Source organism: Nilaparvata lugens, chromosome 2 (assembly GCF_014356525.2).
Source record: "Nilaparvata lugens isolate BPH chromosome 2, ASM1435652v1, whole genome shotgun sequence".
In the NCBI taxonomy this organism is placed as follows: domain Eukaryota; kingdom Metazoa; phylum Arthropoda; class Insecta; order Hemiptera; family Delphacidae; genus Nilaparvata; species Nilaparvata lugens.
The window spans coordinates 71,793,602-71,807,990 of NC_052505.1; the positions used below are offsets into that span (position 1 = coordinate 71,793,602).

The 14,389-nt window shown below is 33.5% G+C and overlaps 1 protein-coding gene across 5 annotated transcripts in view; it reads left to right on the forward strand.

The window, feature by feature from the left end:
• LOC111043991 overlaps positions 1-14,389 on the forward strand; it is a 29,773-nt gene that overhangs the window by 8,539 nt on the left and 6,845 nt on the right. For 3 of the 5 annotated variants that reach the window (XM_039421635.1, XM_039421638.1, XM_039421636.1), the window contains 8 exons: positions 232-358; positions 3,139-3,336; positions 4,116-4,225; positions 6,744-6,986; positions 8,584-9,565; positions 10,536-10,696; positions 12,419-12,536; positions 13,202-13,396. In XM_039421635.1, the coding sequence (XP_039277569.1) occupies positions 232-358; positions 3,139-3,336; positions 4,116-4,225; positions 6,744-6,986; positions 8,584-9,565; positions 10,536-10,696; positions 12,419-12,536; positions 13,202-13,396 (2,134 nt within the window). Of the gene's footprint in view, positions 1-231; positions 412-3,138; positions 3,337-4,115; positions 4,226-6,743; positions 6,987-8,583; positions 9,566-10,535; positions 10,697-12,418; positions 12,537-13,201; positions 13,397-14,389 lie in introns of all 5 variants that reach the window. The other 2 variants (XM_039421637.1, XM_039421639.1) reach the window with 2 other exon arrangements.

Sequence of the window (14,389 nt, forward strand, 5' to 3'; positions counted from 1 at the left end):
CTCCAATGTCATAATTGTATTATGATTATAGTGTTTTATACAATAAATGAATAAATGATAAATAAATTACACTATTATTCAAAATTTAGACTGTAGAGTCGTCAAAAATAGTTGAATAAAAAACATTCTTATTGTTATTATTCTATATAATATGTTAACTTATTGTTTTGTACAATTTATGTATTGTTTTGTAAAAATGTTTTAAATTTGATAAATCTATTTATTTTTCAGGGTAGAAAGAAAATTAGAATTGATGAACAGATTCCATCGAATCATGAAAGGAATGCAAATGAATTGATTTCCTCAAATCAGGAAGCAGTTAGCAATCAACCAATCCCACAATCCAAGGCATTCTATGGTAATTTTAGACTTTCGTGTTTGTAAAGCAGAAGCTCTAGAAGATGATGTTGGGTTAGTTCTTAATTTCAGTTACTCAAACACTATGGTGTATTTCGCTTTGATCTATTGGGTGAATACTCAAAAGTCCCACATTCAATTGTTACCTCAAATGGGAGTGTGATTGATCAAACGCATAGGATAAAGCCAACAGATTGGCAATTTATAATAATTTGAAATCTAAGTAATCCACCAGCCAGAAAATGATTTTGCTACAACACTAATAAAGTGCGTTTATTATGTCGCGCACATTCAGTTAAACATGTCTAAAATTCTGGTGTGGCGCACTCACACAACTTTCCTTGTCGTTATGAAAATTGATCGGCTGACGCTAGTGTTCATGCGCATCTCAAGTCTACTATTCAAAGATCTGAACCAGCTGGTGACAGGACAATAACTTTGGAGACACTAGAGGTCTGTCATCTCTTCATAGTGAATGATTTAATAGAATCAACAGTTGCCAAAAGTTTGCAATTGGATAATCACATTTTCTCGAATTTCGAGCTTATTTTCAATTTTAGGTGAAAATGTTACTTAACATTTATTGTAGAGATTTTTATGCTCAATCTTTTCCACTTGAATTTTTTGTTTAAATTGTATCTGAAGCCTGATATTTGAGAATCTAAAATCAAACTTTGCATAGATGGGACAGAGTTCCTGAAATTTTTACAGATATGGGACTTGTAGCAGTTGTTAGAGCTTATCAATGACTATTTTAGGTATGAATTTGATCAAAATCGTTGAAGCCGTTTTCGAGAAAATCGCAAAAAACCCTGTTTTTGACTACATTTTTGCCATTTTAGCCGCCATCTTGAATTGCATTTGATCGGAATTGTTCGTGTCGGATCCTTATAGTGTAAGGACCTTAAAAGTTCTAAATTTCAATTCATTCCGTTAATTGGGAGATGAGATATCGTGTATACAGACACACACACACACACACACACACACACACACACACACACACACACACACACACACACACACACACACACACATACACACATATATATACAGACCAATACCCAAAAACCAATTTTTTGGACTCAGGGGACCTTGAAACGTATAGAAATTTAGAAATTGAGATACCTTAATTTTTTTCGGAAAGCAATACTTTCCTTACCTATGGCAAGGAAAGTAAAAAGTGGTCAACCGCAAGATAGCATCACTATTTATACATAAAATACATTGCACCTCCAGAACAAAAGGAGCCCAACTCAAAAATCAGCTGTTTTGTGTTAGTTCCATATTCTAATGTATTTTTCTGCGATCTTTCCAATGTAAGTATCGTGGCTACTCCAACTGCAACCAGTCTCTTTAAAATAGAATTAAACCCTTATTTCCGTTTCAATTTTTCAAGAGGTTTTGTAGATCTAAAGGGGGAAAAGTTCTAATTGTGCCTATTCATACTTGAAACGATCAGGCCATATAAAGGTGAATAGAGGCACATTTTGAGTTGTTCCTGTATTACCATTCTTTCACGATATCTCATCGTTGTTTTTGCTAGGCTATTTAATGTTGGATAATTATTCTTGTAAGTTGTTTGTTTTTAATGTGTAAACAATGAATTCAACATCTAGTGGTTCATTGCAATTCTTATTAAAATACTATACAAATATTTATTTCTATTTTCTTGTGATATTTCCATCTTTTTTTATGTTGTGATTATTATAGCAAAGTTATGTTTTTTGGTACTTCCAAAATTAAAATTTGGTACTTAACTAAAATATTGTAGTTTTTGTAAAATTCTATGAGAATATTTAATGTTATTCACTTGTGACACCTTTATTAAGTCAATTTTTAACAGTAAAGGATTAACTTTCAGAGTTGAATATTCATTAAAAGTTTATTTTAAACGGTAAAAGAGGCACTTTTAGAGTTAGGGCCCATTTATGATAATTTCCTGTTGTATTTTCAAATGGCTATAAAGGCACAATTCGATATTTTTCAATTAATATTAAATTTTAATGAAAATCAAGTACTCCAGATGAAAATATGGAATTTTTCGAACAAATTTATGTATAAATAACTATTGCTATCTTTCTCTGAGGTACAGTTGACTGCAGGTCTGCAGTATTGTTTTGTGTTCCTTCACGGACAGTATTTTACCAGTATTCTACGCCGCTAGATTTTTTCCTGTGGGGTTATCTCTAAGGCCCATGTTATACGAGCGCTGATGCCGCGGCGTTAATGTGGCGTTGGCAACGCTAACCAAGTTATACACAGCGTTGTTAGCGCGCACTATGGAAGTAACTTTGCCCAGTTAACGCCACGCTAACCGAAGGTGCTAAGAAATAGATCTTATACTCTGAATAAACTGGAAATGACCATTAAAACAGAGATTGACAATATTAATTGGTAATATATTAGTAATAGTATCCCTAATTAGTTTAGAGATTCTTCATAATGCATCAACAATTGTGATAAAATAAATTTAAATAAAAAATAATTTATCCACTGCATTCATACAGAATAATAGTTATTAAAACTAGTATTGATCAACATCCAAAGTTGATCAAAGTATATAGCTATGTATATAGTATGATTATGTATTTATAATGTATATGAATGCATTAGATAAATTGAAAGTTTTAGGATTATTTTGAATTATGAGAGCATGGAGAACATTATATTTCTAATATCATCAATTTATAAGCTCGTACCTGCTGTTTTAAATAGGTATAGTGTAATATTGATGCACAATAAATGTCATCATTATTTCTATATCTATTTTTTTTACAGGAGAGAAATATACAAAAATGATGAATTCCGAATTCGAAGAACTATATTCATCATCACCTTCATTTGATCGACTTGTACATGAAGTGAACAGAAGGCGACCTTCTATTCGCAGTAATAATAATGCTGATTTGAGAATGTCTACCGAACAATCATCATGTGCTCCAACTTTTGCACCTGCCATTCATTCAAATAAGTTTGGTAAGACTCATGATCCTAGTTAATTGAAACATCTTTTTATTGCTTTAATAGCCCTAGAAGTGGCTTTGATTCATCTTCTGAACAGAAACAATTTGGCAAAGTCTCACAACGATACAAAACAAATTTCATCTGATATAAAACAAATGTTTGAGAATTGCACACTGCATATTATAGAACAATAAACTTTTTGAGAAGCTGCCAAATGACATGAAAAATCAACTATAAAAACTTATAATTTTGAATGAAAGTACACAAATGAAGAAGAAAATAGACAAACAGATAGACAAAGCCTTTTGTAAAGAGAGTATTTTACTAAAGCTTTTTTCAATATGAAATCTACAAATGTTTTAAAACTACATTTTTAAATTGGTGGTACTTCCCCAATTATAAAGCTATTCTATTGTACCTTCATATTTTACAGTTATCAAGATTTTTTTATTGTCAACCGTGAATGTTTATAATGATTACTGTTATTGAGCATATTTTTTGTCAACTGTGAAACTTTTGGAGATTTCCCTATACTGAATGCAATATGCTAATGAAGATTTAAAATGAAATATCAAGTTTTAACGCTCAGTGCTTTGTAAGCTGTTCGTAAGCACTGTCTCTTTGACTTTTCCCTATACTTGAATGCAACATGCAAATGAAGATTTAAAATGAAATATCAAGTTTTAACGCTCAGTGCTTTGTAAGTCGTAAGCACTGGAATTTGAATTTGAGGGATTTCTTGAATCAAATTTTTGGATTTCTTTGATTCTTGAATCAATCTATTTTTTCAGCAAATCGTCAGTTTCGAGTCGGGCGTAATTGGGGCAATCGTACCATTCTTCCCAATGATCTTTCGAATACGCATGAGCAATTGGAATGCAAAGAGCAAAATATCCACCAGGTAAGAGCCTATCCAAAGTTTCATGAACTCTTTAATCTGCATAGATAAGAATGAATATTCTTGGATGATATCCAAGGATGTATCCTTTTGCATTCCAAAACTACTAATAGAAATAGGACTAAAACTAATATGGAGACTAAAATGAACCTCTGGGAATATGTTGGGAATGGTCAGAAATTATGGGGATATTTCGAATAAGGATGATCTATGAAGTTTTGAAGTTCTGCTCCAAACAAATTCCTATCCTAAACTCATATTTATCTTTCAATCTTATTCAATTCAAATTCAAAAACGTTTTATTTGTTATCAGGGTCGTGCCCTATACAGAGTTGCACTGTTTTTAAAAAACATGCAAAAATGATATTACCGAATAATAATTATAAAGATTACTGATTAACATAATAAATCTGATTATAAAAAATACAATTATAACAGATCAAACAACAATAAAATTGATAAATAAACACAAATATAATAAATTTTAACCGATCAAGCATAGTAACATAAACAGTAATAATTGGTAAATTAAATAATTATAGCGTTAACGTTCGTCATATATCCGTCCTAACAACAATCAGTGGCATATCACCTAACATCAATCATAGCATACTAGGAGAATCAGTGGTATAGGAGTACAAACTAAGTATCTTAATCATTGTAAAGTTCAACAATAGAACTAAAAGCTTATCCTCATCATTATATTCTATATTACATACAAAATTACAAATATACTTCTCTCATTCCCTGAGCTGCAAAAAGGTTATATTTTGTTGTAATCAATAATATATTTCTTACATCCAAAGTTAATCAAAGTACCAATGCTAAGAAAATTCTAAGATGGGTTAAGCATCTCGTAATTTTCTTTATAATTTTGACTGTTAATAACTTTGACAAGTCTGAGTTTGGGTTTATTCTCCAGTATCTACTGCATCGCTGAGAACTGTAGGCATACTGGACATCCAATTTCCTTGTGAAGTCCAAGTACCTTGCTGATATTTTGCTTTAATTATTGGAAATAAAATTACAAATTTTGGAGCTACATTACAAAACCCATGATATTGATAACAGTCACTAAATCCTATGGCCGTCGAACTTATTTCTCAAACATGTGACTCAGTGAATCCCTCAAAGCCCCCCTTCAGTAGAAAACGGTAACAAACGCATCTTGACCATGCTCTAGACTCTGAACAATCAAAATTCTTCCATTTTGAATATGTAGAACTTGAGGTGCGGTATCCTACCTTCTAGTCTCACTGCCCAGCCCGGAGTAGCACGACCAAGGTGCAGCTTCTGTAGAAAAATAACTGCGCCTTCTCCAGACGTTCTCCAAGCCTTAGGACCAAACCTCTGCATCACAAAGCATTGCTGGAATCAGATTATTAAAGTCGTATAGCTTGGTGTTTGATTCCCAGGTATCAGATTTAACTTTGGATAACGTATTATAACGTATTAATAATAGAAGTCGCTTCAGCTTCAGTTTCAGTTTTGTTAAAAATTCTAATATTCATATTTTTAAAACCACCCGAAGATAACCCCTAGGTAATTGTACTCTTTACAAAATTCCACTCTTCCTCCTTGACTATCAATATGTTTTTTCATACGACCAAGGTGAATAAGGAGTGTTTAACTTGTATTGTAATTGACTTTGAGCTTCAAAGATTCACTAAACTCAATCTTGTTTCTAACATCTGGTAAACTGTCCGCAAATATAACAATATCATCTGCATACTGGAGCATCAAGATATTGTGATCTCTATCAAGGCGCAAACCTCTGAAACCTTTTGTATGAAAAAATTGCTCCATATTTGGTGTGTACAGGGAGAAAAGAAGGGGACTCATAGAGTCCCCCTCGTCACCGCAATTGGATCAGATAGTGACATCGCACCACAATTGTGAGGCGCGCTCAAGAATAGTGTAAATCCTGCAAAACTTTTAGAATAACGCTGCTCACTCCCAATCACCCTAGTTTTCTCCAAAGATTCAATTAAGGGACCGGGTCAAAAGCACACTCATAATCGAAGAAGATTGCATAGATTTGTCTGTCTCTAATCTTCAAATAATGATTCATTAGCGTGTCCATCATAAAGATGTTATCCATGCAACTTTGATTCTTTTTTGTGTAGTTGAGAAGTTGATATTGTGGTAATTATTCATATTGAATGAAAAATACTAAGAAATTGTCAAAAAACCACTGATTTATTGATAATTAGAAAGACCGGTATTTTTCATTCAACTTTGATTCTCTCGGAAGCCCGACTGGCTCTCCTCTAACAGTCCACAGCTCTGGGCCCACTGGGCTAGCCTTCCACACAATCATTTTATAAACATAGAAAAATACTATTAATGATTGGTATAGTTTATCTTTAAATCTTATAACCTTTTTTCAAGTAAAAATATTATATTGCTGCAATATAATCAAATAAGAATCCTCTAGTTCAATAGAACTGTTGGATAAAGTCTGTTTTGAAATTTCTGAAATTAAAAAAATAATCCATTATTTTCTTATTTTTTTCTCTAGATGGTCACTAACTCAACTAATTTGATTTGTGAAAAGGCGGAAGAATTGGCGAACTCACCCATGGATAATCTCCCATTCCTAATCAATCAGATTTTTGGAGGGGAAATGCAATTATCCTTCCGAAACCGCAGCATCAAGATTAAACAAATTATAAATGTAATGAACGTTTCCTTGAAGATTGATTTGTGCCATGCAATAGCTCTCGTATTGCGCACATTAATAGATCTATTCAAAAGCTATAAGGTAAGATCTTCAATTCATCAACATTTTACATTATTCTCTACAAATTAAAAATAATTTTAGTAACATAAATTTATTCTTTTATGTTTGATTAATTTGTTGTATCCATCTACATCAAAACCAATCTCATCTGTGTATATAAATCTTTTTTTTTTTTAATAAGTTTTATTAATTTTTTGTAGCGGTCCATGTGGAAATTGTCACATGTTAGTCAAAATTCAGTTAGAATAATATCAAAAGAAGCATCACATAAAAATACAGTCATTGCCGTTTTTTCTCAATACTAAATATTCAAGTAAAAGCGTTTTAAAGCAAGTCGTTGCAAAAGGTTCATGACTCGTTTAATGAAAATCACTACTTTAATTGACACTGCTCCTTGAGTTCTGTTTGTCATCAAATAAATTGATTTTGTTCATAAAAAAATAAGCAATTGCAAATATCGACCCAACTATTTTGTCTACATCCTTTTTATATCGTCTTTGTTTCTTATAACAGGAAGAGTTTTACTTCCTCAATATAGTATCTTTGATACTATGCTAGGAAATTGGACGTTTTTCATGGCTGGGAAGCTCACGGTTCTAGGATTGGGTTGGCGCCTGAAAAGAATGCTTGAAAACGCCTAATTTGGCCTCACCCTTACTGACTGCATTTCTCTATTTCCTTTCAAAAAAGCTTTTACAGATGGAGAGTGGTGCTGAAAACCCCAAGATCCGACCCTTAGGAAGTGTTTTAAAGACAGATCTCATTAAATTATTATGATATTATTATTTTGGAAACTTTCGTTGATTAGAAAGTGAAACCGTTTTGGGCTCAACCTCTCTCGATCATATCGTACTATATTATGATTTGTGACTGCTAATTAATCAATTAATTTATACAATATGACAATTTGCACTGAGTCTAACAAGACCCATAGTGGTACAAAACAAAATAGCACTGTACATGAATCATCTATAAGTATTAATATAAAACTAAAATTAAAATAGATGAGCACAGTAAAAATTAATGTATATTACTCCAAAAACAAGATAGAAAGATAGACATAGAAAAATAAGAAGAAAAAAAGAAAAAAGTCATGCAGTTCGTGAACCGATGCAAAAATCATTATCTACATTTCTTAAGTACGTAATTATAAAAAGAAGAAATACAACTCCTCCTCGCTATCAGCCATAAGTAAGTCAATACCCAGAAGGAAGAGCTAGGTGTCGGTGCACTCTCTTTTGGAATAGTGATAAGGATGGGGAAAGGATGATATATAAAGTGGCAGAGCATTCCTTTCACGAGAAGCCGTAACACAGAACGAAGCCCCGAAAATTGTTTTTAGGTGTTGTGGTATCTGAAGAAAGAAGCGGTGAGTCCGAGTATCCCTTTGATGAACCTCTGTGAAAAGTACAAGTCTTTCTCTCAAATATTCCAGACCAGTATCTCCCACAATCAGTTGGTAGGTTTGGCATAGTATAAATGAATACCATATCTTCTATCATATAGAAGATCATATTCTGTTACCGCCAACATATCTAAATCTATTATCCCATACTTCGGTGTCTTATCTTTTCAGAAAACAAGAACTAGCAGTTTGACGTTGAACACATTTTTTCAGATGATTCACGAGATTCTGACGGTTACTGTGAAGCACAATAATGTGGAAAATATTTTGGAAGCTGTGCGCCCGCTATTCGATTTTCCTGATTTCCGCTGGCCGCGTTGGCTGCAGCTGCGTATCGTCAACCAGCTCACTCACAACAGGATCACACTGGCACATCGCGACTACGTCCTCCTCTTCCAAGCCCTTCCTGCCAGCCTATTCATGCAGCTGCAAACAAGTCAACATGACTCGATTGTGTCACTTGGCGATGCTACCTGCATTAGACCTCTTATGCAGTCGCCAGTCGAAATGCCATGCCGTCCATGTCACACGTCCATCCAAAATGACTATTTCCCTCCTATTCCAACAACACCAATCAATAACAACAGCAAATCCTCCAACAGTGATAAATACATTACCAACAATAACAACACGATCATCACCACCACCACTAACAACAACAACAACAACAACAACAAAAATAGAGACTTGATCAATAATAACACAACCAATGAAAAAAATAACAACTCATCCAATGAAAATAACAACATGATCATTGAAATAAGCGACACGACCGATGAAAATAACAAAAACACGTCCAATGAAAAAAACAACACGATCAATGAAAGTAACAAAAACACGACCAATGAAAAATATAACAACTCATCCAATGGGATTGGCAGCAACTCATCCAATGAAAATAACAACTCATCCAATGAAAATAAAAACAAGATCATTGGAAATAACAACACGATCATTGTATTGAGCGACACGACAGATCAAAATAACAAAAGCACAACCAATGAAAAAAACAACACGACCATCGATAGTCTTGAATCAATCGCAGAGTTGGTACTCTCATCCAAGGTGCACAGTGCTATTCTGATTTTAGAGAATTTTGATGCCGAAAAACTGTACAAAGTAGCTCACGATCTATTCACTCAACGTTCTGCAGATTACGCAGAAATTGTTCGTGCGCTCATGAGCTACTATAAAGGTGAGTTTGTTTGAATTGGCGGGCTTCAATTAGCCTGAATAGCAGATCACTAAAACTTGGAATGGTGGAGCTCTTAAGCGATTACTGGAACAACTCTAACTGCACTAAAGTGCTCGGCTGTAGTTTAAAATACATTGTAGTGAATAGTGTATTGTGTAGCCGACCACTGTAGTGTGGTTACAGTCGTTCTAGTCGAGTTTGAGCCAGTTGCTTCGACCTAGTAACATTGTTTTCGTTTTTTTACGTTAGTGGCAGTCCTAAATTTAAATATGTGAAACATATTGTACGAGTAAAGCCAGTTACACACACACACACACACACACACACACACACACACACACACACCGATTTTTGGACGTATGATCTTTTGCCATCCTTATAAATTCTACCAGATTGAACGGAACTTAGCATACAGATGATGTGTGCAAATGCACAACACATATTTGTCAAGTTATGTTTAATCTAATAGAATTTATAAGATTGGTGAAAAATCTATGTGTATGTAATACAAAGACGAATACATATTATGATTTTTCATTACGATTTTTAAATTAATTAATTGATAGTTCAAGTAGATTTGATGCGTTATTAGAACCAATTTTTTGCTGAATGTGATTCTAAAATGTAATGATCTTCTCATATAATTTTAATTCATTATTTTGCAAGGTATGTTACTTTTTGGCGAATGTTTCTATTCTATTTGATATACTGGTTTTTCGGGCTTTGGTTGAAACCTCTAAAATCATCGATGAGTGGCTTCGAAAAGACAACTTGAAGATGGTGGGGGGCTGGCCATGGCCAATGAGCCGTCCAACTGGAGTACGGGGCGCTCCTAAATTATATGAGTATATAAATAAGGCGCTGACAGCCGGGCTAACCAAGTCGATAACCCTTTAGTTTTCGTACTTTTTCAATTGAAATGTTCATCTTTGATTCCACATTGAACTTTGTAAACCATCCTCTTTTTCAGGGAGAAGATTCACGCGTATTCTGAACAATAAGCTGCAAACTTTCATGACGAATGTGAGTTTCAACCTGTTGGTGAAGATAATGCGAAATGAGTCCATGGAAAAAGCTTTGAGTTTATTCCATGAGATTGAAGAGTCTGGATTGGCGTACTTGCAGGCCCAGGTATGCAATCTTCAGCAAAATAGATATATTTTTGTAAAACTTCTCTGAGGGACGGTTTTGTCATAATTAGTATGACCATAAACTACGAAAAGGAAAAACTGATTTGTCTCCGAGAGCAAGTAGAAGTTGGAGTTATTTATTCGTATTTGTTACAATGTATACTGGCTTATACACTATTTTTTCATTGAATGACAGTATTGCTAATTATTCAACGAATTTTACAAAGTATGAAAAATTAATTAATGAGAATAAAGACGAATGCAATTTGAATTACGATAATATCATATTGTGATGTAACTACATAAATCGGCGGTGTTTAAACAAATAATTGTCGATTCTCTGAAAAGGATACAAAATAATTCATCCTTCCTATTAATACACGACCGGGACTACGAGGTTGGAGACCGATCAGTTTTATCCTATTTTGAGTAGTTCCTCTCTGCGTTGAGAAGGATTCCTTCAGTTGACAATAAACTCCCAAACAAATTCAACTCCATTGCAGTCTCCAAAGTGTTTAGTAGAAAACTGGTACATGAAACAATGAAAGGAAGAACTTTATGAAATGAATATTTTTTTTCTTTTAATATATTTTATCCAGTGACCTCTTGTGTAAGGGGTGTAAGGATTTGTCAAATCGTTACTCAAATTCTGTTTTCCCAATTAAACTAATAAATCGTAAGAGTTGGAGTCGATTGTCTAGTGCCGGCGAAGTGATCGTGAAATTCGGTTATGGAATAAAATCAATGCTTCGCCAGTTCTCTCTTCAATTTCGTTCTAAATATTTCCACTCCAGCCCCTTCGTTCAATCAGGTAAGGCATTATAGAGATTAATTTTTAATTTTTTAACCCCCTTAGCATAAAGAGTAGTTCTAAGCTGTTCATCTCTGAGATGGTGACGTCTCCGTGTATCATAAAAGTCTCTAATCATACTATTTTCGTTCTTCTTAATAAGACAAATACATTCTAACATGAAAAGGTTGGGAAGTGGGGAGTAGCGTTTTAAAATATGGACGGCAGCTTGTTCTCAATCTCTCACCCATCATCACCCATATAGCCCATTATTGTAATCTGAATATCTGGATTGACTCGACAGAATTTTCCCAACGAATGAAACAATGCGTAGTATACATTTTTCAAATTATTAAATCTAATAGAGACCTTAAATTTCTTATCACAAAAATCGCTGATTTCAGCTTCCTCCGAAGATATTCGATATGCAGTCTCCAGGACAATACATTGTCAATCATCACACCCAGGGCTTGAACTTCTTCAATGCATTCAATTCTGTATTTCCATTAAAGAAAATGTTATTAATTTTACAGTTAAGTAAAAAGTATTAAGTATTTCAGTTCGTGTTACTCATGTATATTCGTGGACCTTAATTTCTAAATTATTCATATTGATAATACCTCTTATTTACTCTGTCATTTTGTCCTTATCACCCTTTGCATTGTATTTATTAAATGTCAATTTAACCAAGCCTGAATGTAAAAAGTGAAAGTAGTAGTTGTAGAAGTAGAAAGTAAACAAACTTAAAGTCGCATGATTTGTACCACCATTCTTATATTGACATTTTATTTGCACAAATGATAATGCAAAGTTTGTGATTCTTTCTCTTCATGATTATTTTTGTGAGAATTGTGACTTCACTAAACTAGAGTACTGTAATTTATCTAACTAAATTTTTTTGTTCAATCCTTGAAGTAAAATTGAATTTTCCAGCTGTATCCTGAAAATGTTAAAGATGAATTTTCGCCAAGTCCTTTCAAAAACGCTTTGATTGTGATCGACATATTTCTGAATGCTGCTAACTTTGAACGAGCTGTCGAAATATTCATAGGTTAGTATATTACTGTTTTAATTTGGTCTCAATATTGTTTTTTTTTGTGTTTTAGTGTTAACTACAATACTCTTATGCTCAGTTTCACCAACCTCGGTCAAGACATTTGATCATGGTCAAAGTCAAACTGGACACGCTTCATATGTGTGCTCTAGAATTATGGATAGCAACTAACGCCTTAAAAATAATATGTTCCAGTGCACTAGTTGTAAATTGTATACAATTTGACCATCTTTAAATGTCTTGAGCTTAGTGAAACTGACCATTAGTGTTTTAATACTCTGTGTTTTTGTGAAAATTAACTGCCGTCAATATTCCGATGAGTATCTGTTGATACACTAATCAAACTTTGAGCAAGCAAAATGAAGTTCCAATTTGGATCGTTGGCCATCAAAATGTACTCACTTTTTCGTCATGTTTGAGGATATTAAATAATTATTATACTCATTATAAATGATTTAAGAATACTACTTTACTGAGTATTATTTATGACTGTTTGAATCACCAACGAAATAAAATTGATTTTGAACCAGGAAATTTACAACATACTTGCAATAACTTGTAGATTTATTACCAGTTGATTTTGTTTAATGTTTAGTAGCTTCAATTAATTGAACCATAAAAATGGCAATAGTAGTTTACTTCATGTTGCTCTTATCTTTCAGATAATGGTTTTGTAGGAGACACAAATGAATGGAAACTAAAGGGAACATCAGAATCTGACACTGAATTGCGAGATGGTTACATTCATGATATTTTCAACTTGCTTTTTCAAGACGATCGACCCCAAACTACTTTGCTTGCTTATAAGCTATTCACTGAGCTGCAAAAACGAAAGTCCCCGTTCACGTCAAATACAGGTGAGATTATCATTGACCTTTCATTTCGAAATTGACCCGAGGCTCATGACTGATCAATCTACAACAAATTTCAAGCACATATTGAAGACTAGAATGAACAAGCAGGTGTAACCCATTTTCCGCATTGAAAAAATCACAAAATGACATGGACATTCTTGAAAACTCGTTGCAAAAAAATATTGACTCCGGCTGGGATCAATCCGGCAACCTTCTGCTCCAGAGCCAGAGTCTCGTGTTTTAGCACGACACAATTTAATAGGGTTCTTCTCTTTACGTAGACTGTAGCCTAATGTAACACCATTCAAATGAATGAGGTTTAATTTACTAAACTAGCAGGTAGCCCGTGCTTTGCTTTGGAGAAAGTTTTATGTTGTAAAATGCAATCTCCTCATGTCCAGGAAAAACATGAAAAATAGAATAATCATCCATTATTTTTATGAAATTACGTGGATAATTAATCTTCATCAAAGTTGAAAATTCTCAGCCAAAAAAAAAGAGTTTGATTGGTCTCGAACCCGCAATCTTTGATTCATGAGCCGCACGTGCTACCAATTACGCTACTGAGTCAATTGGAGAAAGCTCTAAGTTTGGTTGGGCTTTTATTATTTCGTAAACTTTGAATCATAAATTGGATGAATGTGTTTTAATTATAAAATCAAAACTAATTTATTAATAGCAATGAAACTAAGCCTGTATCCATCCTCGCTAGATTCAGAGTGTTCTTGTAAAATTGCAAGTGAATCAGTTCATTAGGTCATATCAATCATGTTTTTCCAATCCCGTGCATGTATAAGCCAAAGCCAATTCCTTCCTTTATAATATTATGGATAGAGAATTTATAGAAATAGGCATATAAGCTTTCCTTGGTAAATTCAGAATCTTATTGATAGTTTCGAGTTGTTTATAGGCGAGATGATGCGCCAATTGTCTATTTCGTATCTCGTGCATGCTTACATACAAATCTTTATGTAAAAATAGTGTGGATTAGATATT